Raw genomic sequence first — 27,856 nt, 5'->3', positions numbered from 1 at the left:
GATTTAAGGACAAGCCCTACTGATTAATTAAAGTCACAAAATTATGTGACTCCCAAGCTTAACCAAATACGCCCCAACATCTGTGGGTCATTTAAGGCTCAGACAGATTCACGTCCAGACTATGGCATGGCCAGTCTAAGTACTCAGTCACCAAAATCAAACTTCGAGCCAGCCTAGGGGCCCACTTCAGGGAGGTAGGTCCAGGTTCTCCTGGAACATTCCTAGCTCCTCCCAGTGTTTCCAGTCACCTGGAAGTCACTGATGTGACCCCACAGCACCGAGTGCTAACTACCTGCTGTGACAGGAAGCCTGGGGGGCGTCCAGTCCCTCAGCTTGTGGTTGATGCACAAAGCAATGACATCGTCCCATGGGAGGTCAGCCACCGAGGGCCCCGTCCCCGGGTCCAGGGAATGGCTTTTGCTCTTCCACCTGCGGTAGGTTCTGCAGAGCAGGTTTTCCACCTGGGACTGGAGGACGGGCTGCGTCTGGCGAGAGCTGGGGATCTGGGAGGCATACTGGACGACCATGGAGCACATGGGGAGCCAGGGCGCTGCAGAGAAAGCACCTCCTCAGTTACAGGGTTTGGCCAAAGTACAGAAAGCCACTACACGAAAGGTGCTCCCTCTAGTTTCTTAGAGAAAGACAACTGTGTATTTGACAAGTTTGCCTTCGAATCTAAAAACAAGAGAACCACAGCGGCTGAGGGAGGGCAGAGCATCTGCCCCCACACCCTGTGCCAGAGGCAGAACAGGACCTGCTGTCAATTCCAAAACCACAGGCCTTGGGTTAAGGATCCCTCCCGACACCACTCACCACCTTCTTCCCTGGGCTGTGCGGACACCCACAGACTGCTCTACTGGTGGGAAAGAGCCAAGCGCCCCCCCCATACAGAGAGCCTCAACCCTGACTCCTGAAGCGAAGGGCAGGTGCGAGCAGGCACAGCGTGGGGACGGGGGAGGAGGACACACGAAGCTCACGCCAGTGCCCAGTACCTGCCAGACTCAGTACAGTAAGAAAGGAAACAGGAGGCTCGGCTGTCCACATTCCCCCCCAGCCAGGACCCCTCCTCGTGAGCACGCACCCCCCGGGGGCGGAAGGTCCATCTGGGGCAGCTGGAAGCTGAGCACAGCCTGCCTTAGCCAGGCCAGGTGCTCCGGGGCGTTCCAGTGAAGGTGTGGGAGCAGCTGGCTGCCCCCCGCCTCGGCGAACTCAGTGACAGGCCAGGACAGGTCGCAGAGCTGTTCAGAAGACACCAGGGAGGCCAGGAAGTGCAGCACACTGTTGAACAGCTCGATGATGGCTCCGGGCTCCTGTGAGGCCAGGCCGCCCTGCCGCCTCTCTCTTCTGTCACGGAAAAACCGGCCACTAAACTCGCGCCCAACGCCGTCTTCCACGTACTGAATGAGGGTCTGGCAGCAAAGGTCCAGGGAACAGGGGCAGTGGGAGACCAGCCACTGCACGGCCCGCGACACCTGAGACACACAGACAGTCAGAGGAGGCTCGCTTCAGCAACTCCGCCTGTTTCTCGGAAAGAGCTTCTGGAAGGTGCCCCGCCCTCGGCGGCCACAGCGGGCGCCCCAGCAGGCACCAGCCCGGCAACCACACTAGGAAGCAGGCAGAGACTCCACTGCAGATGAGTTCGGCCTCCTGAGCCTCCCAGAGAGGGGCTCCAGGTCCCACCCTATCCCCAGGAGTACAGTCTGCAGGATCACCCCGGGGAGGCGCGCGGGCCCCAGGGAAACCACTCTCACTGTGACGCCCAGCACTTGTGTTGTGACGCCCAGTTGGTCCCTAACTGACGCAGGAAGGGGTGACGCCCAGTTGTCCCTCCCCACTTCGGCAGGACGAGCGTCTCCCAGCACTGCCCTAACACCCCGCGCCCAGCCAGCACCCCACCTGACTCTCACTGTGACGCCCAGCACTTGGTCCCTCTGACGCCCAGCACTTGGTCAACTGACTCTCACTGTGACGCCCAGCACTTGGTCCCTAACTGACTCTCACTGTGACGCCCAGCACTTGGTCCCTAACTGACTCTCACTGTGACGCCCAGCACTTGGTCCCTAACTGACTCTCACTGTGACGCCCAGCACTTGTCCCTAACTGACTCTCACTGTGACGCCCAGCACTTGGTCCCTAACTGACTCTCACTGTGACGCCCAGCACTGTGACTCTCACTGTGACGCCCAGCACTTGGTCCCTAACTGACTCTCACTGTGACGCCCAGCACTTGGTCCCTAACTGACTCTCACTGTGACGCCCAGCACTTGAACTGACTCTCACTGTGACGCCCAGCACTTGGTCCCTAACTGACTCTCACTGTGACGCCCAGCACTTCGTCCCTAACTGACTCTCACTGTGACGCCCAGCACTTCGTCCCTAACTGACTCTCACTGTGACGCCCAGCACTGAACTGACTCTCACTGTGACGCCCAGCACTTGGTCCCTAACTGACTCTCACTGTGACGCCCAGCACTTGGTCCCTAACTGACTCTCACTGTGACGCCCAGCACTTGGTCCCTAACTGACTCTCACTGTGACGCCCACGCCCACTTTGGTCCCTAACTGACTCTCACTGTGACGCCCAGCACTTGGTCCCTAACTGACTCTCACTGTGACGCCCAGCACTTGGTCCCTAACTGACTCTCACTGTGACGCCCAGCACTCCCTACTGTCTCACTGACGCCCAGCACTTGGTCCCTAACTGACTCTCACTGTGACGCCCAGCACTTCGTCCCTAACTGACTCTCACTGTGACGCCCAGCACTTCGTCCCTAACTGACTCTCACTGTGACGCCCAGCACTTGGTCCCTAACTGACTCTCACTGTGACGCCCAGCACTTCGTCCCTAACTGACTCTCACTGTGACGCCCAGCACTTCGTCCCTAACTGAAACTGTTGCCACAGAGCCTCTGAGAAAGGGTCCATGAACAACTTAATTGGCTGCAGAGAGCAAGACTGTGGGGCATATTTTATCTTTTATTTTGATTTCTGCTTATATTTTTTGAAACAGGCCTGTCAAAACAATAAAGTAAAAGAATCCAAGCGGTGATATGTGCATTTGAGAAACGAAACGGGATCAAAGAAGAAGAGAGGAAAAAACAAACAAGAGGCAATCAGTGAGGGTGGCAAACTGAGACACTCTTAGGCACAGGAAACAATCCGAGGGCTGCTGGAGGGGGTCCGGGGTGGGAGCAGGGGGTAGTTGAGCGATGGACCTTGAGGAGGTGCGCGATGGAATAAGCAGCAGGTATTACGTAAGACTGATGACCCATGGACAACTTACTCAGAAACCAGCACCGTAATACACTGTATGATACTGAATTTACATAAAAAATAATTTTTTTAAATAAACATATGTTTTTAGCACATACCCTCCCCAATGTCCATAACCCCACCCCGCTTCTCCCAACCCCCCTCCCCCCAGGAAAAATAATTTTCTAAAAAATCCAAGAAATAACATACACTACATTTAAGACAGAACAAAAGGGGACAACTGAAATGTCTTACAGGGCCTTTAGAAGTGACGAAGACTACACTGGGGAAGGTGTGTGCTGTGGCGAGTGCTGTGAGGTGTATAAACCTGGCGATTCACAGACCTGTACCCCTGGGGCGCATAATACCTTATACGTTAATAAAAATTTTAAAAAATAATGATGAAGACTTACCTTAGTTGTGCCTTGTAAATCATTAATGGAATCGGGAATCGCAATGACAGTATAATCTGAAATCAGCTTAGCTGAAACCAAATCCCGCAGCATCAGACCTTTGACAGAAACAAGTGGAGGTCACTGTGCTCTGTTCTCAGTGTGCCGACAAACTAACACGTCTCCCTGCACGGACCCAGCCCGCCCTGCTCCCAGGCACCGCTGCCCCGTGACCCCCTGCGCCACACCGCGCCACACCGCAGGTGCTTCCTCAGACCAGGGGCTCGACCCATTTATCATCCGCGCTGGTCCACCAACAAAATCGCCTTCACAAACCGTCTTCCACTTCCTTCTCCATGGCGTGCCCCGCCGGGCTAGGTACGAGGACCACGAGTGGAAGCGCAGGCTGGAAGGGCTTGGCCTGGAGAAGCTGCTTGAGCTGCAGCAGTGCGGACAGCCAGTACACGTCCTCCTCCGCCACGTCCTCGCTCTCCACTTTGGGCGGAAGCAGCAGCATGAGCCCGCTGGCTCCCAGGAGCTCCTTCTGCGTCTCCACGGCGTCGAGGGCGTAGTCGCTGAGAGCCCCGTGGACCACCTGGAACAACATCGAGACCATCAGGAGGGACACGCCGGGGGACAAACCAGCAGAGACGGGGGCAGGGGGGGGCCTGAGCAATGCAGCCAAATGCTCACTGCTCGCCGGGCTGTCCTCCCTCCCCGAGACTGTAAATCAGTGCAAGAAACAGCCAGGTCAACAGATGATTCAGCCTCTAGCCGTAACTGTTGGAAGACGTTACTTTAATCCGAACAATATCCCTTAAACAGGCATAAAACCAGGTAAGCCCAAAACACAAACCAGGTATTCCCATGACAACAGACTGGGGTACAGGCAAACAAGCAGCAGACAAGGGATTCTGACCAGTTTCTAGAAAGCGTCGTGCAGATGGAAACAACCACTGGATTAAGGAAGCAGAGGAAGCTAGACCTGAAGGGCTAGAGATGTAGGTATGGAAGGAACCAGACCAGCTGCGCCTGCAAAAGCCCTAAGCACTCAGACCCAGTGGCACCAAGAGCCAGAGGTGAGGTTCAGGACAGAAAGGACAAGTCACACACAGAGCCGTGGTCCTACAGGTCGCGCAGCCACCTGCAGGCAGCCTCTAAGTGCCTCCTGCCCCCTGCACAGGCGTCCTGCCCTGAGAGGACACAGGCAGAGTGGGGGGACTTAGCACTGGCCACTCCCACTTGTCCCTCTTAGGGACAATCCAAAGGTTCTCTGGAATCCTTTCCAAAGAAACCAAACAATGCAACAAAGAGCCGTGCATCTCCTGACATTTGGGGACATCCCCCCACAAAGATGGCCTTGCTATTCAGTTACCCTCCCCCCCAAACACAGATCTTATGACCAGCCTTTTAGGGCTTCATTCAGGTACGGCAGTCTCAGGTAAGGTGCCTGAGGAGAGCCTCCAACGTACAAGCGAGACTAGAATGATAAAGGGATCCAAAGGAAACAGGTAATGCATGGGACATAAGAAAACTCAGAGCGCGAAAATCCTAACTTCCTCTGATGGTGCATCCAAAACATCGTCACAAGATGACATGATAAAAGTCAAATGAGGATAAGAATGAGGAAATGAACTGACAGATATGGAACAAAAATCTCAACAAGACATCTGGATTACAAAGGCAATGAGTCTCCCAGAGCACAGTATAGATAAACAAGACAGAAAATAGGGTAGGAAGGATAAGATGCTCAGAGGGTTAACTGATGAAATCCAACACCTGTCTCATAGGACTTCAGGAGAGAACAGAAAAAACCAGAAGGCAAACCGGTGGCACTGAGACGCACGAACGTCCCACAAGCGGACAGTCGTCTCCAGCCCACAAGGACTGCCCAGCCCAGCAGCGTGAGCGCAGGAAGTCAGCACCAGGCATACCCAAGTGGACCTTCAGAACCCCAGGGACAAAGCACAGGCTCCGGGAGAAAAACAAGCAGGCCAGAGAGAAAAGAACAGGAGTCGCCGGAGACGTCTCAACAGCCCCAGATACCGGGTGACCACAAAGCAAAACTGGAAGGAAAACCTTTCAACCCACACTTCTACAAACCTCACTAACCCGTATCACAAATGGGGATAAACACATGTCCAGAGAGTCAAGGAATAAGAAAATCCCATTCCCACAGATCCTTTCTTTGGAAGAAACTAGAAGATGAGCCCCACCAAACAGGAAACGAAACCAAGAAAAAACAGCTGCTGCTGCCGACGGCAGGACCAAATAAGCACTTGGTAGGAGTCTGCTGTGGTCCTAAGGACTCGGCAGCTCCAACCCACTGCACCCAAGGGCGCCTGTGTGCGGTGCCACCACGCGGCAGCTCTGTGGCCGGGGCAATTTATTCTAACTTCTCAGAGCCTCCGTTTGTTCTTAGGTAAAAGAGGCATCATAGGATCTCACTCACCTGTGGAATTTACAAAACAAAACCAATGAGCAAAGGGGGAAGAAAGAGAGGAAGACAGACAAACCAAGAGACAGACTGATGGTCTGTCTAACCACAGAGAACAAACCGATGGTCGCCAGAGGGGAGGTGGGTGAAACCGGCGATGGGGCTTAAAGGGTGCACCTGTCATCATGAAATAAATACATCCCTTAAAATAATGGGTCATAACACAAAATAAAATAAAACACGTAAGCAAGCAGGAGTGGGAGAGGGGAGATGACCGTCATGATTCGGATCATCAGCCACAGAGGAGGCAGGCTTGACGCTTCTGCTCCAACAGCTTCCCTCTCCCACGGGGACATCAGCTCCTAAAAACGGGGACTGGTGTTGCTTTCTGCTACATCCCCAGCACTCGGGATAATGCTTCCAGACAGAGAAGTCACTCAGTAAATACCTGTGAAACGCAGACCCGAATGAATGGATGAGGACTGCGGTGTGACTTCTGAAGGAGAGAGGCGTTCTCTCCGAGAGGCGTAAGCCAGTCCGAGACTGATTAAAAACCAAAACGAAGAAACAAAGCAAACACTACCTAATGGGAGGAAATGAACGAAATGAGAATCAGGAATGCTCAGAGAGCAGAGACCCTGTTGGTGTTCTATAAACAAACAATAATATAAAATATTAAAAAAAAAAAAAATAGGGGGCTCCTAAGAGTACTCGTACACGAAGAACTTGCCGAAGGTGAGAGTCAGCATGGGAAGGAGCAGGACCGCGCTACTGGTATGGAGACCGGAGTGGCAGCCCCCCCCCGGGATACAAGGTCAGCCCGGGGGTAGCAAGAGGACGGCACTTTCTCAAAGGAAGGGTGAGGTGCAGTGACAGAGCACCTGGAAGCCTCTACTGAGACGTACACAGCCCACATGCTGGCCTATTTGACACAGAGAAAACCACATTAAGTGAGAAAATACGGCAACTGTTACTTGCCCCGAAAGTAAGGACTGTAGTCACAGAACACTTGCTGGTCCTGGGGCAAACAGCAGTCACATGGCCCTCAAAATGTGACCCCGCTCACTGAGATAAGATAAGGTGATGATGTAGCCACCCTGGAAACTGGGGAAGGCTGGGCAGGACCATGATACAAGAGTTCACTCCTCACCCGGCACGGGTGCAGCCATGAGGACACCCCCACCCCCACCTTCCAGTGGCCATGCCCTTGCACGATCCCCTGCCCTGCCTCACTGTTAATAGACAGAATCAGACTAAAGTGACTGGATGTCACTTCCACAGTTAGGTTCCAGAGAGACTCTGCCATCTGGCCCAGCGGAGGGCCGCCAGCCGCCGTGTTGCGAGCTGCCTCGTGGAAAGGCCCCGACCACAGCCTGCGAGCGAGCGAACCGCGCCGGCAACCGCGAGAGGGAGCTTCGAAGCGATCTTCCCTCAGTCACGCTTTCAGAGGAGTCCAGAGCTCTGGCTCACACCTTGATTTCTACCTTCAGAGGAACCTTGAGCTCGAGGCCCCAGAGAAACCACCCCTGCACTTCTGACCCACAGAAACTATGAGATAATAAATGTTTTGCTATTTTAAGCTGCTAAGTTTGGGAGTGATCTGTTGTATCGCAGAAGATCTATTTTAATGGGAAGTCCGTGAAGGACACCTGAAGTCGGTTAGCCAAGAAAGAGCGACAGACAGAAGTGTGTGACCTGGAAACACAAGAGAAGTCACACCTGGGGACGGGGGCTGGGAGAGGGGCAGGGGCTGCGAGACCTCATGATAAACCACGGGAGGTTATCTGACTGTTTCAATACCTGCAGGTATTGCTGCGATTAAAAGACTTAAGAATAAAGGTAAGAGGAACAGCAAACGGATTGTCCAGCTGGTAAAAGGTGACTTTACGGTCACAGGAGAAAAGGGAAGGACATGAACCAAGACAGGACCAGGAGCCGAAACAGCGAGAGCCGAGGTGGCTCTTACCATCTTTAGCTTCCTCCGTATTTCCTTGTATTTCTGAAGTTTCACACATGTATTACTTTTACATTTCGAGATTAAAATAAGTAGTATTAAAATGGAAAACCATGGGCACCTGGCCGGCTCAGTCAGAAGAACATGTGACTCTTGATCTCAGGGTCATGAGTTCAAGCCTCACTTTGGGTGTGGCATTTACTTAAGTAAATGAATAAATAAAATAAAGTGGAAACACAAAATAAAAACCCTATAACCAAACTACAACTTAAAGTAGTTCCAGTTGGAAGAGGGAACATGGAATACAGTATCACTTGCAGGTGAGCAGAGTGACACGAACGTGACTTTCCTTAGGCAAAGGAGAGGTCTGGGCACAGCAGGCCACGTCAGGTCACACGGGGGCGAGCAGATTCTCGCTGAGCCTTCATCTGAGCACGCAGCCCCCCGGCCCTCGTGAGACCCTGGCGCAGTGAATCACGACCGCGGGAGAGACGGCACCACGAGGAGCGGCCAGCGCAGCCTCTGTAATCCCGGATCTGCTCCAGTCAGAAGCCTACACTTTCCACCGTGCACCGCTACACTCCAAGTAAATAAAATGCCATCTGGGTTTAGCTGAACACATGCACTAAGACCACGAGTACCTACAATGGATTTATGTAGGCTTCCAGCTAATGAGGAAACAGGTTCTCATTAAACGAGAACCAGGTGACAGCTGTGGAGGGGAGGGTGTGGGGGCAGAATGGAGGAGTGGGGGTCACGAGTTTCCAGGCATGAGTAATCGGGCACAGAAGGCCCAGGACAGGGAATACAGTCAACACTGCTGTGACAGTGCTGTGTGGGGACCGTGAGTACACCGAGCCGAGCACACCGTCATGGACAGATTTACACACCACCATGCAGAACACCTGAGATGTCTGTGAACACTGCACATCAACTACACTTCAATTAAAAAAAAACAAAAAGGAATCTCTTGGGGTGCCTGGGTGGCTCAGTGGGTTAAGCCTCTGCCTTTGGCTCGGGTCATGGTCTCAGGGTCCTGGGATCGAGCCCCGCATCAGGCTCTCTGCTCTGCTCCGTGGGGAGCCTGCTTCCCCCCACCCCCCAGCTGCCTCTCTGCCTGCTTGTGATCGCTGTCAAATAAATAAATAAAATCTTAAAAAAAAACAAAGGAATCTCTCAGGGAACCAGTTACCATCTGTACTATACGAACACCTACAAAGAACAAAAATTAGAACTTACCGTCAAAAACTGGGGACAACTTGAATATAAAACAAAACCAACTGACCTGAAATGCCCAACACTGAACTTCTACAATAGCTGGGACCCAGTTCAGTGAAAACCACACAGAGTTAAAAACCATTCGTCTTCTGTGAAAACTGACGTATCAGGACGTTTCAGGAAGCCATTACAACAAAATGTCAGCTACTTGCAAACCACATGACACAACAGGCACTGCGTTTTTGTGAAATGTTCTCTTACCCTTCTTGGGTTAATTACCAGAGGCCTGTGGAGTTCAGGGCTCGTGATCATGTGAATCCATGCATTTGTTCAGGATGGTTTGTGAGTTTTCGCCAAGTTCTCCAGGAGGTCTGCGCCTGCAATGGTTAAGGCTGACTGCACTCCTGAGAATCTAGGTCGGTACGTCACACCAAGAGGGTGTTCATGGGATGTCATCAGGACACGAGGGGGAACATGACATGGGCTTCTGAGCCCCCTCCACTCCTTCAAAACCACTTCAATAATGTCTGGGAATGAGTGAAATAAAAAAACCACAGAAGTAAATACTCGGGATTCTCACCCACCTTTATACACACATTGACAGCAACAGTCCGGTCCCCTTTGCTGCTGAGCGCGTGAAACAGAGCGAGCGTCTGGATGCCCCCAGCCTCACTGTTTGTGTCGCCCACTGAGCCATCACGTCCCATGAACTTGACTTGTAACCAGTTTGCTAAAATTCTGTGAGTAAAAGAAAATAACACCTTCAAAAAGATTCTATCCTAAATGCAAACTATAAAGATTTTTAGGAAAAGTAACAAAGAGAAACACTAGACATGCAGGTTCACAGACACCAACTCTTGCTGTGCCGCTGAGCTCGACAAAACAGCTGTGACTGCAAACTGCAGCTAGAACTCTCCAGGGGCAGCAGGAAAGGGCACTCGTGAGCTCCACTGCCGCGTGATTTACAGTTCTGAAGCACTAAGACTGAGTGACAGAAAAGGTCCTTCAGAGTCTGAAATACAGCTGACCCTTGAACAACACAGGTCTGAACTGTGTGGGTCCAGTTCTATGCAGATTTTTTTTAATAATGACAGTACAGTACTAAAAATGTATTTTCCTTATGATTTTCTTAGTAACATTTTTTCTAGCTTTATTATTTTCTAGCTCTATTTTAAGAATACAGGACGTAACAGATATACAAAATGCATGTTGACTGTTTATGTTAGGCTTCTGGTCAACAGTAGGCTATTAGTAGTTGGAGGAGTCAAGTTATACTCAGACTTTTATCTGTGGGGGGGCTGACATCCCTAACCCCCATGTCATTCAGGATCGACTATATACACGTTTGACAGAATCAAATGTGATGCCTGAGCTCTTAAGAATTATTGAAATGTATATTTCTTAGTGAATAAACTTATTAGTCAATCAGAAGACAGGCGTTTTTGTTCTAAGAAATGAATCATCATTTAAATACTTTTAAACCACAAAACTCTCTTCTTTGCTCAGCTATCTTACAATCTTTATGACTTTCTCCTTAGCTCGTATGTGTTTCAACAGTAACTGCTAAAAAACGAATGTATTCAGGGAACTTAGTACCCTAACCCACCACTAACAGGAATGGAAAATGGTGCAGCCACTGTGGAACAGTCTGGAAATTCTTCAAAGACTTTTTTAAACATAAAGTTACCTGAAAACCTTGTAGTTCTACTCCTAGGTGTTTAACAAACAAAACTGCAAACATGTGTCCGCACAAACACATACGAGAATTATTCATAATAACCAAAGAGCAGCAACAACCCAAAGGCCCATACAATGGTCTATTACTCAGCCACGAAAAAAGAACGAAGGACTGGTATCTGCTAACAAGATAAAATCCAGAAAACATGATGGCTGAGTGAGAGGTGCCAGTCATAAACCTACAGACAGGAGGACTCCATTCGTATAGGATGTCGAGAAGAGGAAAACACACAGAAGACAGGAAACTCATTAGTGGCTTCCGGGAGCTGACAACAAGGAGGCATGATGAGTAACTGCTAATGGACATGGGATTTCTTTGTTCTGGAATTCGTGGTAATGGTTGTACCACTCTGTGAATATTAAAAACCAGTGAAACAGAAACTTTAAACGGGTAAAATCTATAACATGTGAATTTTATGTCCATAAAGTTGCTAAAAAAGAAAAGTAACATGTCCTGCTTCGAAGTGACTTCTGAAGGCAGTTTGATTACAGGAAATAATGCCATCTCAATTTCTGGATTTCTTTCTTAAAATACCAGTTTTTTTCCTTAAAAAAAAAAAAGGAACTATAGCCAACACCCTTTGAACTGTCTTCCCCCAGAATTGACAGTGAAGCGAGCCCTAATCAATCCGCTCAGCACAGCTTTAAACGAGGATCAACTCTTAAATGTTCTGGGGCCCAGTTTACAGCATAAAAATTTAATCTTAATTGTCAACTTCAAATCACAAACAAAACAGACTACAGGTCCCTCATGCCTGATGCCCTCAGAGAAGTCATTCCACCTCCTGCAGTCACCTTCTCGACCTCAAAGCCCAGAGAGGGAAACCCTTCCTGACCTGCCAGGATTCCCTGGGGACTGCTCTTCTCCATCAGGCAACACCAGCACGAGCTTCCAAAACACACGCTCCCGCCTCCCAGGGAGGTGCTCAGCCACGAGGGACGGCAGGTCCAGGGGCACCCATGCCGCATCACTGGAAGGGGAAAAGCAGAGCAGGTAAGCCAGTGCACGAGCCCCAGCACAAGGAGTGTGTACACCGGGGGCGTGACAGACCTCAGCAGCTGCTTGTAGAAGTGCTGAACCTTCATCTGGTGTGCCGTCTTATTTCGGAGCCACCTTAACCTACAGAGAAAGGAGAAGAACACTGTCTGCACGAGGCCAGCTCGGTGCCCGTGCAAGGAGCTTGACAAATTACTTACTGATGTTCGCAGTGGACAGTAAGAGCTTAGTAGAGTCTCCTGAGGGGGAATGCTTAGGAGACCAAGAAAACTTTTGCTGATGAAGAAACCAATTAGTTAAAAGACTTGTTCATTCCACAAATATCAAGCAGTCATCTACCGTCTAGCGCCACGAGAGAGGAGCAGCACAGACAAAAGTCCTGCCCTCTAGAACACGCTCTGGAGGACAGAAGAACTCCCACCAACAAGAATGGACACGGTATATCCACAAAGAGCAGAAGAGAAACAGGTGATTCTCAGGAAGATTCAATCTCCAGGCCCTGAGTGTCTGAAGGGGAAAAGGCACGTGAAATCAAAGCATGTAGGCCGTGTCACATGTCCAGGGCTGGGGAGGAAAACAGCTTTCAGGAACACAAGCCCGCATCTATGTCCACCTTCTCTGATTCTGCCCGTCTTCCCGCCAAATGCACACACTGCTCCCTATCCCCTACAAAGCCAGGAGCGGAGGGGAGCATTAGGCAGCCATGGCAGGCTGAGCGCTAACCTGGTACAGGAGATGCCCACTTTCCCTGCATGGCCCAGGTCCAGAAGGCCCTTGGCCAAGTTCTCCCGAGCAATGGGACACTCTGCACTGGGCACCAATGCCCTGAGCCGGTCGTTCATGTCCACACAGCAGGGTGCTGCAGGGAAGGCTCGCATCTGGCGCCTCAGTTTCTTCCGGGCCGCGACAGCTTCCCTCCACCTGGAAGATACAGCACCGTATCATCACTGTGTCCTTTCAAGCTGACTACAGGGACAAACGCAAAAGCACGGTCCGGCGCTGTAACATACGGAAGCACATTCTCTGGCCATGTTTAGGTCTTTTTCAGCAAGAATCCTCAAACTGAGAAATGAACCAGAATTAAAATTAATACTCGGGCACAGGGAGCGGTGGTGAACAACAAAACAAGCTTCAATTAAGCACTGAAGCCAAACCATGTCCGGCAAGTACGGGTACGAATTCGAGACACACCCATGCTCGGACCCAGCAAACACCACTCTGGGAACTTCTCTCCAGGTGTCCGTGTACCCGTGTGGAGTGTCTGCACAAGGACAGTCTCCGCAGCACTCTCCGTCACAGCTACAAAGAAAAGCCACATGGAAGTCCATCAACTGAGAACCCGGTAGGTCATTCGTGGGGCCACTGACACCTGGAAGAGTTCAATATGCAGCGGTGGTTCCAGGCCTCACCCGACCCCAAATGGGGTAAAGGGCTGGCATGGAGGAGAGAACGCGCCGTCGTCTGTCCTCCCCCACAAGAAAGGGCGGAAGGCTTCTGGAGGGGTCCTCGGCAGCTGCTGCTGAGGAGGAACACGGAGGTCTCTTGTGGAACAGAGACTCACTTCTCCCTCTACACCCTTGTACATGGTTGAAACTTCAAGGTACGCTGTTACTTATTTTAAATGAAATTAGGAAATGAATCACCATCCCACAAACAGAGTACATACCCAGTTTAAAGATTAAAGATAAATAAAACAGCCACATACTTTCTTTCATCCAGTCGAACAGCAGTGGCCATGACCAGCCCTGGGCCCTACTCAATCACACGCCCTCTTGCTCCCAAACGTGAGCAGAGCACTGTGCCAAGTTTCATCATTTTCCTTTTCCTCACGGTTATACCACTACATATAAATCCGAAACAATCAATACTTTGAGTATACACCGTATGTTGTACACACTTCCCGAAGAATAGCTTTTTTCACAATAAACTGTGTTTTAGAAATTCCTCCATGTGGGTGCATACAGCTGGAATCTGTTTGGCTTATTCGTGGCCATCTCCCCGTGTCGAGAGCAGAGGTAAGTGAGAGGAAGCACCTATAAATACGAAATACAGAACAGCTCCCAATCTCATTCCCTACTTATCCCCTTGGCACCCCTCCATCAGGAAGGAGCATGTTTCACGTGTGTATGTAACCGACTACCTCCGAAAGCATAATCTTGTCAAAGGCTCTCTCCACGTGCACCCGTGTCATCTGTAAGGACAGAGGACTCACCGCTGGAGATACTTGCAGAAGCACTGAAGTTCCTGGAGGGTCTCCTTCGCAGTCTGGAAAATCTCTTCCCCAAGAAACCAGTCCACCAGGTGGGCACAGACATCCTCACAGCAACGGGCCATACGGACCTGCTGGTCTGTCTCCACTGCGCTCCTACAGAAGAGGGCGATCAGGATGGGGACACAGCACCCAGGCTCACACACTGAGGGCTTGCCCTAAAAAATGGCAAGAGCCACATCCTTGCTATCGAAATGTCATTATGTCTCTGCCACAAGAGAAGCTCTCTGTCAAATAAATACAATATTTTTTAGAAAAGAGAGAAGAAGCTTTAAGATTTTCATTTTACTTAACGTACAGACACCTGAAAAGTTAGAGAAAAGAAGAATGAAAGCGGTATGGGGTACTACATCGTGAGTCCAACAGAACTGTTGCAAATAGTCAATAAATAAACCTTTATCTTAATAAAATAGTTTCAATTTTTAATTTTTAAAGGACCAGTAAGAAAACTACAACACCTTCTCATCAGCAGTATCTGATGTTTGCAATAAGAAGTGTCTCAAGTACATGATAGACTGGCAGCCTGTGTTTCACATGGCAATGGCCCTCCAATAAACCAATTATCTAAAAGAAGATTTTTATGACAAAATTCTGTCAATGAAGGGAGCACAGAAAATATTATCAAATGCATTTAGTCATAAAATCAAAGCAGCTTAATCAAGCAAGATGTGTTTCCAGGGGCCATCCTCCATGGCAGGTAGAGACAGTCCTGGTGCTGAGTGGAAGCCCAGGTCTCCTAGGACTGTGGGAAAATACATTCGGCAAGGCCTAGCTCTTACGTATTTCGTACCGCTCCTACCTGGAACTAAGAACAGATACCGATCCACCGCTTACGAGGTCGCATGCTTATAGAAAACAGGGAAATAGACTCCCATTTATTCAAAATGGAAAGAAACATTATTTAAACAAAACGCTTCAGCCTGCCAGCTATGCCCTCCATCTGCCCTGGAATCTGTGCTCTCAACTTTCAAGGCTACCTCGGGGAGCATAAAGCACAAACACAGACTTCCCTGCACACTGAGCTTCTTTCTACCCTGAACCATGCAGGTAAAAACAATAAAGTTCTCAAGTGACCATCAACTTAACACAGACTACTATACACGTGAGATGTTATGTTATACAGGGTCCTGGGATCGAGCCCCACATCAGGCTCCTTGCTCAGCGGGGAGCCTGCCTCTCCTCCCCCGCCACCGCCAATCCTCCTGCTTGTGCACGTGTGCGCTCACGCTTACGCAGGCGCTCTCTCTCTCTAATGATAAAATCCTTAACAAAAAAACCTATAATAGATACACAAAAAATAAAGGAATCCAAGTATATTATTAATGAAAGTCACCAAACCACAACAGAGAAGTGAAGGAACAGAGAACTATTTCAAAAACAAAACAAACAAAAAAACCCAGAAAGCAAGCAATTAACAGAATGGCAATAAGCACATAACTACCTCCTATCAATAATTACTTTAAATATAAGTACTCTAATCAGAAGACACAGATGAATGAATGGATTAAAGAAACAAGATCCATCTACATGCTGCCTATAAGAGACTCACTTCAGACCTAAAAACATATAGATTGAAAAGTGAAGGGGTGCGAAACATACACCATACAAATGCAAGTGAAAAAAAAAGCCGTATAAGCAATACTTATATCAGACAAAGTAGACTTTAAAACAAAGGCCACAGCAAAAGACAAAAAAGTGTATTACATAACGATAAAGGGAACAATCCAAAAAGAAGACGTAACAATTGTGAATATCCATACACCCAACATGGGAGCACCTAAACACAAAAAGCAAATATTAACAGACATAAAAGGAGAAACTCACAGTAATACAGTAATGATAGAGGACTTTAAAATCACATTTACATCAATGGACAGATCAGACAGAAAATCAAGAAGGAATCAGTTAACAACACATGAGACCAGTTAGAACTAACAAATACACATGGAACATTTCATCCAAAAACAGGAGAATACATATTCTTTAAGTGCACACTGAACATTCTCCAGGACAGATCACTTGTTAGGCCACAGAACAAGTCTCAATAAATTTCAGAAGACCTAAATCATATCAAGCATCTCTTCCAAACACAACAGTATGAAACTAAAAGTCAATAACAAGAAAAAATTTAGAAAGAACACAAACACATGAGGGCTCCTTCCCCCATCAAGCTACTAAACAATAAATGGGTCAACCAAGAAATCAAAAAATGTTTAAAAAGTACATGGAAGCCTCTGCCTTCGGCTCAGGTCATGGTCTCAGGGTCCTGGGATTGAGCTCCATGTGGGGCTCTCTGCTCAGTGGGGAGCCTGCTTCCCCCTCTCTCTGCCTGCCTCTCTGCCTACTTGTGATCTCGCTCTCTGTCAAATAAATAATTAAATCTTTAAAAAAAAAAAAAGTACATGGAAACAAATGAAAATGAAAAGACAATAGTCAAAATCTTCGGGATGCAGCTGTTCCAAGAGAGAACTTTATAATGACACAAGCCTACCTCAGGAAATAAGAAAAATCTCAAATGTACCACCTAACTTTACACCTAAAAAAAGAACAAAGAAAACCCAAAGCTTGTAGAAGGAAAGAAGCAATACAGATTAGAGCAGAAATAAATGAAACAGAGAGTTAAACCCCAAATAGAAAAAAATCAATAAAACCAAGATCTGGTTCTTTAAAAAGGTAAACAAAATTGATAAACCTTTGGTCAGACTCATCAAGAAAAAGAGAGAACTCACATAAATAAAATCAGAAACGGAGGAGGAGACATAACAATTCACACCACAGAAATACAAAGGTTATAAGAAAATATTAAGAAAAATTATATGTCAACAAACTGGACAACCTAGAAAAAATAGATAAATTCCCAGAAACATATAATCCTCTAAAACTGCATCAGGAAGAAATAGAAAAATGAAGTATAATCAGTAATCAAAAAACTCCCAACAAACAAAAGTCCAAGACTAGACAGCTTCACAGGTAACTTCTATCAAATATGTAAATAAAAATTACTACCTATTTTTTCCTCAAACTATTTCAAAAAAAGAAGAGAAAGGAAAACAGTCTACAAATATACAAACACTCATTCTACAAAGCCAGCATTATCCTGATTTAAAAAAAAAAAAGACACTACAGAAAAAGAAAACTACAGGCCAATCTCCCTGATGAACACATGCAAAAATCCTCAACAAAATATTAGCAAACTGAATTCAACAATACATTAAAAAAATAATTCACCACAATCAAGTGGGATTTATTACAGGGATACAAAAGCTGGTTCAATATGTGCAAATCAATATGACACACATTAACATGATTATCTCAACAAATGCAGAAAAAGCATTTGACAAAATACAACAGCCACTCATGATAAAAACCCTCAACAAAGTATGTTTAGAGGGACCACATTCCAACATAAGAAAGGCCACATATGAAAAACCCAGAGCAAACATCGTACTCAGTGGTGAAAAACTGAGAGTTTTTCCTCTAAGATGAGTAACAGGTCAAGAATGCCACTCTCACCATGTTTTTCCCGATACTGTACTGGAAGTCCCAGCTACAGCAATAAGACAAGAAAAAGAAATAGACACCCAAATTGGTAAAAAAGAAGTAAAACCGTCAGTATTTGCAGATGAGTGATACTACATATAGAACACCCTAAAGACTCCACCAAAAAACCATCAGAACTGAGAACTAATAAATGAATTCAATAGTTTCAGGATACAAAATTAATACACAGAAATCTGCTACATTTCTATACACTAATAACAAAGTAGCCAAAGGAGAAATTCAGTAAACAATCCCATTTACAGTCGTACCAAAAAGAATAAAATGCCTAGGAATAAATTTAACCAAGGAAGTAAAAGACCTATACTCTGAAAACTAGAAAACACTGATTAAAGAAACTGAAGATGACACAAACGAAAAGGTATTTCATGTTCATGCGTCAGAAGAATTAATACTGTTAGAATGTTCACGCCACTCAAAGAAATAGAAAATATAATCCCTATCAAAATACCAACAGCATTTTTCACAGATCAAAAACAAGTAACACTGAAATTTGTGGGGAACCACAAAGACCCTGAATAGACAAAGCAATCTTGAGAAAGAATAACAAAGTTTTAAGCATCATAATCCCAAATTTCATCATATGCTACAGAACTCCAGTATTCAAAATAGTATGGTACTGGCAGAAAAACAGATCCAGAGACTAACGGAATGGGATAGCGGGTCATACTTCATGGTCAATCGTCTGCAAACAAAGGAGGAAGGAATATACAACGGAGAAAAGATGATTTTCAACAAAGGGAGTAGAGCAAACTGGATAGCTGCCTGTACAGGAAGGAAACTATACTGAAACTGTACGCCGGGTTCCTCAGTCCGCACGGCTCAGGTCAAAATCTCAGAAACTCGAAATAGGGGCGCCTGGCTGGCCTCTCACTACTTGTGATTTCTCTCTGTCAAATAAATAAATAAAATCTTTAAAAAAAAAAAAAACAAAAAAAAAAAACAAAAAGAAACTCGAAATAGGGGCGCCTGGCTGGCTCAGTTGCTTAAGCCACTGCTTTCGGCTCGTCATGATCCTGGAGTCCCCGGACGGAGTCCCGCATCGGGCTCCCAGCTCCGTGGGGAGTCGGCTTCTCCCTTTGGCCTTCTCCTCGCTCATGTTCTCTCTCACTCACTCTCTCTCTCAAATAAATAAAATTTTTTTTTAAAAAAGAGACTCGGGACACCTGGGTGGCTCAGTTGGTTAAGCCACTACCTTCCGCTTGGGTCAGGATCCCAGAGTCCTGGGATCGAGTCCCACATCGGACTCCTTGCTCAGTGGGGAGCCTGCTTCTCTCTCTGCCTCTGCTGCCACTCTGCCTGCTTGTGCGCGCTCTCTCTCTTTCTGACAAATAAATAAAATCTTTAAAAAAAAGAGAGAGACTCAAAATAAAGTTCTCAGTGTAACAGCTGAAACCTTAACACTCCTAAAAGAAAACATAGGCAGTAACTCTCCTTCATCAGCCTTAGCAACATATTAATGGATGTGTCTCCTTAGACAAAGGAAACAAAAGCAAAAATAAACTACTAAGGGGCGCCTGGGTGGCTCAGTGGTTTGGGCTGCTGCCTTCGGCTCAGGTCATGATCTCAGGATCCTGGGATCGAGCCCCGCATCGGGCTCTCTGCTCCACAGGAAGCCTGCTTCCCTCTCTCTCTCTCTCTCTCTGCCTGCCTCTCTGCCTACTTGTGATCTCTGTCTGTCAAATAAATAAATAAAATCTTTAAAAAAATAAAAAAAAATAAACTACTAAGATTACACCAAAATAAAAAGCTTACGCACAGTGAAGGAAACTATCAGCAAAACAATAAGGCAACCCCGTGAACAGGATAAGGTACCTGTAAATGATATATCCAATATGGGGTTAATATCCAAAATATTATTAAGAACTTGCAGAACTCAACACCAAAAAACAAAACAAACAAACAAAAAAACCCACAAAAAAAAACTGATTAAAAACAGACAGAGGACCTGAACAGACATTTTTCCAAAGACATATACAGACATTTTTCCAAAAAACATATGAAAAGATGCTCAACATCACTAATCATCAAGGAGATGTGAATGAAAACCATAAAGAGATCCAACCTCAGTCAGAATGGCTGGGATCAAATAGGCAAGAGATAATGATGTTGTCCAGGACGTGGAGAAAAGGGAACCCTCGTCTACTACTGGTGGGAATGTGAATTAGTACAACCGTTGTGGAAAACAGTATGAAGTCTCCTTAAAAAATTAAAACTTAAAACGGCATATGATCCAGTAATTCTACTTACTGGGTATTTGCCTAAAGAAACTAAAAACCAATTTGAAAAGTTATATGCACCCTAGGTTTATAACAGCATTATGTACAATAGCCAAGATACAGAAGAAACTTATGTGTCCACAGATACATAAATAAATAAAAATATGTGGGGTGCCTGGGTGGCTCAGTGGGTTAAGCCTCTGCCTTCGGCTCAGGTCATGATCTCAGGGTCCTGGGATCGAGTCCCGCATCGGGCTCTCTGCTCAGCGGGGAGCCTGCTTCCTCCTCTCTCTCTGTCTGCCTCTCTGCCTGCTCGTGATCTCTGTCAAATAAATAAATAATCTTTGAAAGTAAATAAGTAAATAAAAATATGGTGTGTGCGTGCGTGTGTGTAACAGACTACTACTCAGCCATCAAACAAGAATGAGATCTTGCTATTTGCAACAACATGGACGGACACAGAATAATGTGCTAAGGGAACTAAGACAGAAAAAGACAAATACCATGAGTCCACTTACACATGGAATCTAAAAAACAGAACAAAAGAATAAAGAAGAACAGATTTTAAATCTAGAGAGTTGGTGGCTGCCAGAGCGGAGGTAGGTAGGGGGTAATGAGTGAAATAGATGAAGAGGATTAAGACACTCAAACTTCCAGTCAAACACCAGGTAAGTCCCAGAGATGAAAAGTATAGCACAGGGCAGAGTGACTAATAAATACTGTAACAACATCATACGGTGACAGGTGGTGACTACACTTACCATGGTGAGCACTGAATAATTGATAGAACTTTCGAATAAATATGCTGTATACCGGAAACTAGTACAATACTGCATGTTAATTACACTTCAATTTAAAAAAAAGAAGTTACTAAAATTCTTAAATGAGATACCTCAAAGAAATCTTTTAACATATGAAGCAACAGAAGAATCTTCTACTTGAAAAAAACTAGCAGTAAATACCTCGGAGCGTAGAAGATACCAGTGGATTATTTTGCTGACGGACACATGCCCGCAACTAGGGCAGGAACCACACGAGGTCCGGAGTGGAAGGGAGCCCTCTCCGGAGGCGGCACACACCCAAGAACAGGGATCACTGTGTCTTACTGCGTCTTACTGTGTGGCCATTCGAAAGCTAAGCTCCTTGTCAAAGTGAAACCCAGCTAGCCTGAACTGCACCAGGCTGGCCGCAGGGCCTCAGTAGCCCGCTTCTCTCCCACCCCACACCCTTGAACTGCAAGATACCAGCCCTCCATTTACTTCAGCTCCTGGGAGCAGGTTTCCCTCACGCATTCTGTCACGACAAGTTCTGTCAGCTCTGTTGCCAGGCCCTGGCTCAGCTGAGTTAACACCAGTTCTCTCTCTTGTTTCAACCTGAGGGTAAAAGGATAAAAGGGCACAAGGGTAAAGTTTAAGACCAAAAAAAGTGTCAACACTCGCTCTGACCTCAAAAGTTGGGATCGGAGTTGTGCGGCCTCAGCCAGCAAGCCCACTCCTCTGGTCCCAACAGACAAGCCGCACGGCCACGCACACGCCAGCTCCCCCGACTGCCACCCTTGCCCCCAGCTCCAGCTGCTGCTCCCAAGGCGGGTGTGGCCCCAGACCCTCCACCCATGACCTGGGCGGCAGTGTAGGAGGGTGCGGGGTGAACCGGGGGGCCGGACGCCCGTGCAGTGGACACCGGTAAGAGCATCCCAGGCCGGGGCGGGTTCTGTCCTGTGCCCACACACTCTGACCTCCTGCGCACACTCACCTCTCCTCTGCCTGCCGCCTCTCCTCCTCCCTGCGCTCCCTTTCCTTAGCCACTTCTTCCACTGCTACGCGCCTCAAAATGCCTGCGGTTGCCGCTGTTAATAGCTCCTCCATAGCAGCATTGGAAACGCTAGGCAGAGAAAAGGGGGTATCATTCCAAATAAATAAATAATAGGCAAACAAGCCACATGACTAAACGTTAACATTGGCGAGAAAAAATCACATTTGGCTTGAACATTAAACTTAAGCTTATGTCTAAAACACACAAGCTATCAAAACTGACTCATGTAGAAACAGAAAATCTGAATAGACCTATAACTTAAAAGATTGACTCAGTATTCAGAAACCCCTCCCAACAAAGAAAAGTCAAAAACCAGATGGCTTCACTGACAAATTGTATCAAACACTTAAGGAAGACCTAACCTTTGTCAAATGGTTCTAAAAATCTGAAGAGGAAAAGAGGAAGAAACATTTACAAACACTTTCTGTGAAGCCAGCATTGCCCTGAATGATACACTGATACCAAAACTAGACAAAGACACTGTAAGAAAACCACAGACCAAAATCCCTGAAGGATACTAATGTGGAAATCCTCAACAAAACACCAATAAACAAAAATTCAACAATATATTTAAAGGGTTACAGAAAATTACCAAGTGAGATTTACTGCTGGAATGCAAGGATAGTTCAACAAATGAAAAACAATGTAAGACAAACATACAAATAAAATGAAGGGAAAAGCTCGTATGATCATCCCAATTGATGCAGAAAGAGCATCTGACAAAATCCAGCCCTATTTCATGATAAAAGCACTAAAAAAAACTAGAAACAGAAAGAATTCTCTAAACATGATATAGCCTATATATGAAAAAACCACAGCTAACATCATATTCACATGTGAGAGACTGAGAGCTTATTCTCTAAAGCCAGCAAAAAGACATGGATGACCTATTTGCTGCTTCTATTCAATACTACTTTGGAAGTTAGAAAAATAAGAAACATCCAAACTATAAGGGAAGAAAAAAATTATTATCTATTCACTGAGAACATGATCTGGTATATAGAAAATCCTAAGAATTCTGCTCAAAACCTATTGGAACTAACAAGTTTAACAAGATTGAAATATAAGGATCAAAAAAAATCAGGGGTTCCTAGGTAGCTCAGTTGGTTGTGGACACCGGCCTTTGGCTCAGATCATCATCTCGGGGTCCTGGGATGGAGCCCCATTTCAGGCTACCAGCTCAGTGGGGAATCTGTTTCTCCCTCTGCCCCTCCCCACCACTGTCTCTCTCTCTCGAATCAATAAATAAAAATATTTGAAAAAAATTAATATTTCTATATGCTAGCAATGAACATTCTAAAAGTGAAATTAAGCAAACAACTGGATTTAAAATAGCACTGAAAAGAATAAAGCAATTAGGGGCGCCTGGGTGGCTCAGGTCATAATCCCGGAATTCCGGGATCGAGTCCCGCATTGGGCTCCCAGCTCCTTGGGGAGTCTGCTTCTCCCTCTGACCTTCTCCTCGCTCATGCTCTCTCTCACTCATTCTCTCTCAAGTAAATAAATAAAATCTTTAAAAAAAAGAATAAAGCAATTAGTAATAAACTTAACCAAGGAGATGAAAGACCTACACAGTGAAAAGCAGAAAACATTGCTGAGAGAAGTTAAGGATGACCTAAACACATAGAAAGACAACAACCCATGTGGCTAGACTAGAAAACTTTTTATTTTAAGTAACATGGGGCTCAAATTCACAACCCCAAGATCAAGAGTCACATGATCTACCAACTGAGCCAGCCAGGCACCCCTAGTCTGGAAGACGTAATGTTAAGATATCAGTACTATCCAAAGCAATCTACAGATTCAATGCAATCACTATCAAAATCCTAGAAGCATTTTGCAGAAACAGAAAAACTCATCCCAGAGGCATCTGGCTGGCTCAGTCAGTTAAGCGTCCAACTCTTGATTCCAGCGCAGATAACATCATGATCTCACAGTCATGAGATCCAGCTCCAGGTCAGTCTCTGCGCTGGACATGAAGCCTGCTTAAGATTCTCTCCCTCCCTCCCTCTACAAACCCCACCCCAGCTCACTCACTCTCAGGGAAAAAAAAAGAAAAACTCATCATAAAATTCATATGGAATTTTAAGGGACATCAAATAGTAGAACGATCTGGAAAAGGAGAAACAAAGTTGAAGGACTCATGCCTTGTGACATCAACACTTACTACAACTTACTACAAAACTAGGGCAATCAAAACGATGTGGTACTGGCATTAAAAAAGGCATATGGACCAACAGAGCAGAATGGAGAGAATCCAGAAGGAAACCCTCATGTATATGACCAGCTGATTGCCAACAAGGCTGCCAAGACCATTCAAAGAGGAAAAGAAGGTAATTCCATAGCTCAAAAAATATACAAAAAGCATGGTGTTAGATCTTTATCGTATACATGAAAACAAAACAAACACAGATCAAAGACCTAAACTTAAGAGTTAAAACTATCATTTTCTTAGAAGAAAACACAGGAAAATATTCATAACTTTGGACTTGGCAGTTTCTTAAATATAAAGCCCGAAGTACAGGCAACAAAAGAACAGTTAGAGAAAATGGACTACAAAAGACTTAAGACTTCTGTGTATCTAAGGACACTATCAAGAGAGTGAAAAGACAAATCAAACAGAAAAGACATTCCCAAACAGAACAGGATTAATACCCAGAAACAGACAAAGTCCTACAAACACAACAACAAAAACCGATTCAAGGAGGAACAAGGAGTTGGAGCGTAGATCTCTCCAAAGCAGATGCGTGAACAGCAAACGAGCACAAGAGAACGGGCTCGACATCATTAGTCATTAGGGAGATGCAACCCAAACTACAAGATACCACTCGGCACTCGCTCTGACGACTACTATAAAAAACTTAAGGGCGCCTGGTGGCTGAGTCGGTTAAGCGTCTGCCTTAGGCTCAGGTCATGATCCAGGGTCCTAGGATCAAGCCTCATATCGGGCTCCCTGCTGACTCCAGTATAAGAAAATCCATCAGACCTATCAATAACAGTAGCCCTTTTGAGTCACCTACATTTATATAAATGCAATTATATTCTTAATCACTGTGTGATTTCGTGTGTATAGGGTTTTTAAAACGTGTTTGAAATCCTTAGAACACTCTGATTTACTAAATCAATTAGTAAGTTGTTTAAGTCTTAGAAAAATTCTGATTATTAAATTTATTAAGATTACATCTTTACAATAGTAGATAGAATCAGATATATGAAATTTATAACTGTAGTTTGAAATCTCCAAAGAAATTTCATTATACTATAAAATGCTTAACTTACAACTTTAATAACCCTAACATTGCTCAAAAAGCACACACACACAGTTGTACCTGCCTAGAGGATGGGACCAAGAGTTAAGCCTGTACAAATGAGCAGCTGCGACCTCCTGTCCAAGGCTGACAGCAGCTCTCTAAGGAGAAACACAGGGGACAGGGAAAGCCCCCAGCAGGCCGACAGCTTCAGAGCAGGTGGGGCCCCGCACTCACCCCAGAGCTGTGGTCGCGAAGGCCGCCCCAGCGGCACCAACCTCCTCACAGTCCCTCTGAAGAACCTCCTGGATGAGCTCATCCACCACTTGAGCCAGGTCCTAAGGAGAGGGCAGACGGGTCAGCGCGCCGCCAGCGAGAAACACTGCCTCGATCCGGACTGAGCTTAAAACCGAACAATCTAGCCCTACAGCCTAACGGTACTGGAAACCTTTGCAGAACCCAAGACGGTCTCAGGGAGCATCCCCCGGCCCCAAGACGAAAACATCCCTTCACAACCGCATCAGTGGACGCTGTCTGAGGGCATCGGACAGTCCTCATGTGGGAATCGGCCACGCTGCGTCCGGAAAGGTTTCCCGCTACTGAACAGAGAGAAACCTTCTGGAAGAGGACAGCGCAAGCCTGCTGCCTGCTCGACACCGCCCCACGCTGCCCCCCACACCACATCAGACACGGTCGGCTTCTCTAGCCGGCCTTCACAATCGTCTCGGGCTTCCTCCACGCCCCTGCCCCAGCAGCAGGGTGGCGAGCCCGATCCCACAACCCGTGTGGTAGACGGGCCCCGTTCAACCCCATCAGAGGGCACACAGTGCCGCCTGGGGCCTCACATGTACCCCGGTCACAGGTCCGCTGGCTCTCCCACTGAGCAGTGCAGAACATCACCCAGAGCAGACACGTCGGCGGTGCCAGATGGCACTGGGACAGGAAGCGACAGAGTGCTGCTCTGAGGACAGCAACGCAGACGGAGGCTCTGGACCGGCCTTGGGGCTCGGCCCCAGCCCTGCCACCTGCAGCTAAGGGACTGCAGCCAGGGCCTCTCCCTAGACCCCTCGTGGGAGACTACGCAACACAGCCCACTCCGCAGGGCTGAGGGTGGCCCACAGAGACCCACGTGTCTGCAGAGCCATCAGTGCAGGGCAGGACTTCCTGCGACCCTCACGTTATGTCCACAAGAACCCTTCCACCTCCTCCAGAGTCTGAGCTCCAGCCCTTTCAAGCAGACACGGGCAACAAGCTAGGGGGCCTGGTGCGGGGCCTCCCAAAGCTCAGGGTCCCAGGCACCCCGTCAGAAGGACGAAGGCTCAAGCCACCCCGGCTGGCACTCAGAACGCTTGAGAGCCACAGCGCAAGCACCTCTGTGGGTTCGATCTACAGACAACGGGTCAGACTAGACATCAGACACTTCTGGGGACACCTGCACAACCCTTGGAGCCCTAATCTGGAAGATTCCTTACCGCATCAGAGTACGAAGGTGCAGGCCTCGGAGGAAGCAATTCGGGCTGCGCAGGGGGCTGTATGGGGGGCTGCCCAGGGGGCTGGAAGAGGCCAGGCACTATGCTCGGGGTCGGTGCTGGGACGTGAGGCAGAGAAGCTGGTGTGGGTGCAGCACTGGGAAGGGGCTGCTGGAGGAGAGTGGTTGGCGGTACCTCTGCCTCCGCCCCACATGCCTCTCCTTTCGCCCCACCTGGAAGGGAACAGGCAAGTGAGAACACTTAAGACAACCCCCAGGCACCCACAGTGACCCTCAGGGCTAGCCACCCTCCCGAGCCACGTCAGAGGGGACAAAGCGTGCTTCACCTGTGGGAGGCAAGCACCGCGTCATCAGGGAGCCATTCGGGCCCCTCTTGAGGGGGAGGAATATCGGAGCCCAGAGCAAATACCCAGCAAGCCCACCCCAACCCACAACATGAGCCAGACACTCCTACCCCCAGAGAGGCTTCCTGGAGAGGCGAGGCTGGTTCCTGCACGCAACAGCAGCTTCTTACCTACTGTGTCCAAGCTGGGTCTCTGGGTGCCCACAGGCAGCTCTGCAGCCAGGCTCTCCCCGATGTACTTGTTCTGGGAGTTGAAGCTGCACACGGGGGTATGACGAGGGACGGGGGGCAGCGGCCCTCCATTCACGATCTCCCCGACCGACACAGTCAGCTTCCTGGTAATAAACACCGACTTCCTGGCCTTGGACAACCCCTCTGGCTCCAGGAACGAGGACCGGTTCAGCTCGACACAGCTACCCAGACCACAGAGAACCCAGAGAAGCATTACACAGGCGAGAAGCCTACTTTCACCTTCTCATCTCCCAGCAGCAATGCTGGGAGCCCCGTCCACATCACTGGGTCACCCCACTACCGTGTGTCAATGAAGAGGGAGACAGTAAAGGCCGATCTGGTGCCCCAGCCCACAGTACCCAAGCTGCCAGCCTGGACATTCCCTTGTGACATGGGAGCCTCCTGGCCTACTAGCACACAGCCAACAACACACACCTGCATGCTCCTGTCTTATACCAAAGCCACATGTGTCTGGGAGGCCTGGCCTGCAGGAAGCAGACAGGAAGGGGCTGGCAAGGAGCGAAGAGGAGGGAAGAGTCAGAGAAACAGCAATCTGGAACAGGACATGGTGCACTTTACGGTGCCATTTACTGGGAGAGGGTCCAGGAGTTTCATCAGGTTCTCAAAACACTGACTCCAAGCAGCAGAGAAGCTCCTGGCCTGACCACCAGTGCCTGTCGGGGCCACCACAGGTGGGCAG

The 27,856-nt window shown here is 47.6% G+C and overlaps 1 protein-coding gene across 3 annotated transcripts in view; it reads right to left on the bottom strand.

Annotated features, from left to right (window-relative positions):
• Positions 1-27,856, bottom strand: part of LOC101689042 (minichromosome maintenance complex component 3 associated protein) — a 50,213-nt gene that overhangs the window by 6,283 nt on the left and 16,074 nt on the right. For all 3 annotated transcript variants that reach the window (XM_045084285.1, XM_045084284.1, XM_045084286.1), the window contains exons 12-25: positions 27,097-27,338; positions 26,566-26,795; positions 25,331-25,431; positions 21,786-21,914; positions 21,293-21,406; positions 14,200-14,352; positions 12,711-12,908; positions 12,042-12,110; positions 11,827-11,961; positions 9,838-9,991; positions 3,981-4,239; positions 3,666-3,763; positions 1,082-1,472; positions 293-550 (exon numbers count right to left, since the gene is read on the bottom strand). In XM_045084285.1, coding sequence (XP_044940220.1) covers positions 293-550; positions 1,082-1,472; positions 3,666-3,763; positions 3,981-4,239; positions 9,838-9,991; positions 11,827-11,961; positions 12,042-12,110; positions 12,711-12,908; positions 14,200-14,352; positions 21,293-21,406; positions 21,786-21,914; positions 25,331-25,431; positions 26,566-26,795; positions 27,097-27,338 — 2,531 coding nt within the window. The remainder of the gene's footprint in view (positions 1-292; positions 551-1,081; positions 1,473-3,665; positions 3,764-3,980; positions 4,240-9,837; positions 9,992-11,826; positions 11,962-12,041; positions 12,111-12,710; positions 12,909-14,199; positions 14,353-21,292; positions 21,407-21,785; positions 21,915-25,330; positions 25,432-26,565; positions 26,796-27,096; positions 27,339-27,856) is intronic.

The sequence above is a fragment of the Mustela putorius genome, unplaced genomic scaffold, assembly GCF_011764305.1.
Source record: "Mustela putorius furo isolate JIRA1106 unplaced genomic scaffold, ASM1176430v1.1 tig00000765_pilon_pilon_pilon, whole genome shotgun sequence".
Classification (NCBI taxonomy): Eukaryota; Metazoa; Chordata; class Mammalia; order Carnivora; family Mustelidae; genus Mustela; species Mustela putorius.
Note: the sequence above shows the minus strand (reverse complement) of the source record. Positions and strands in the feature narration are given on the sequence as shown.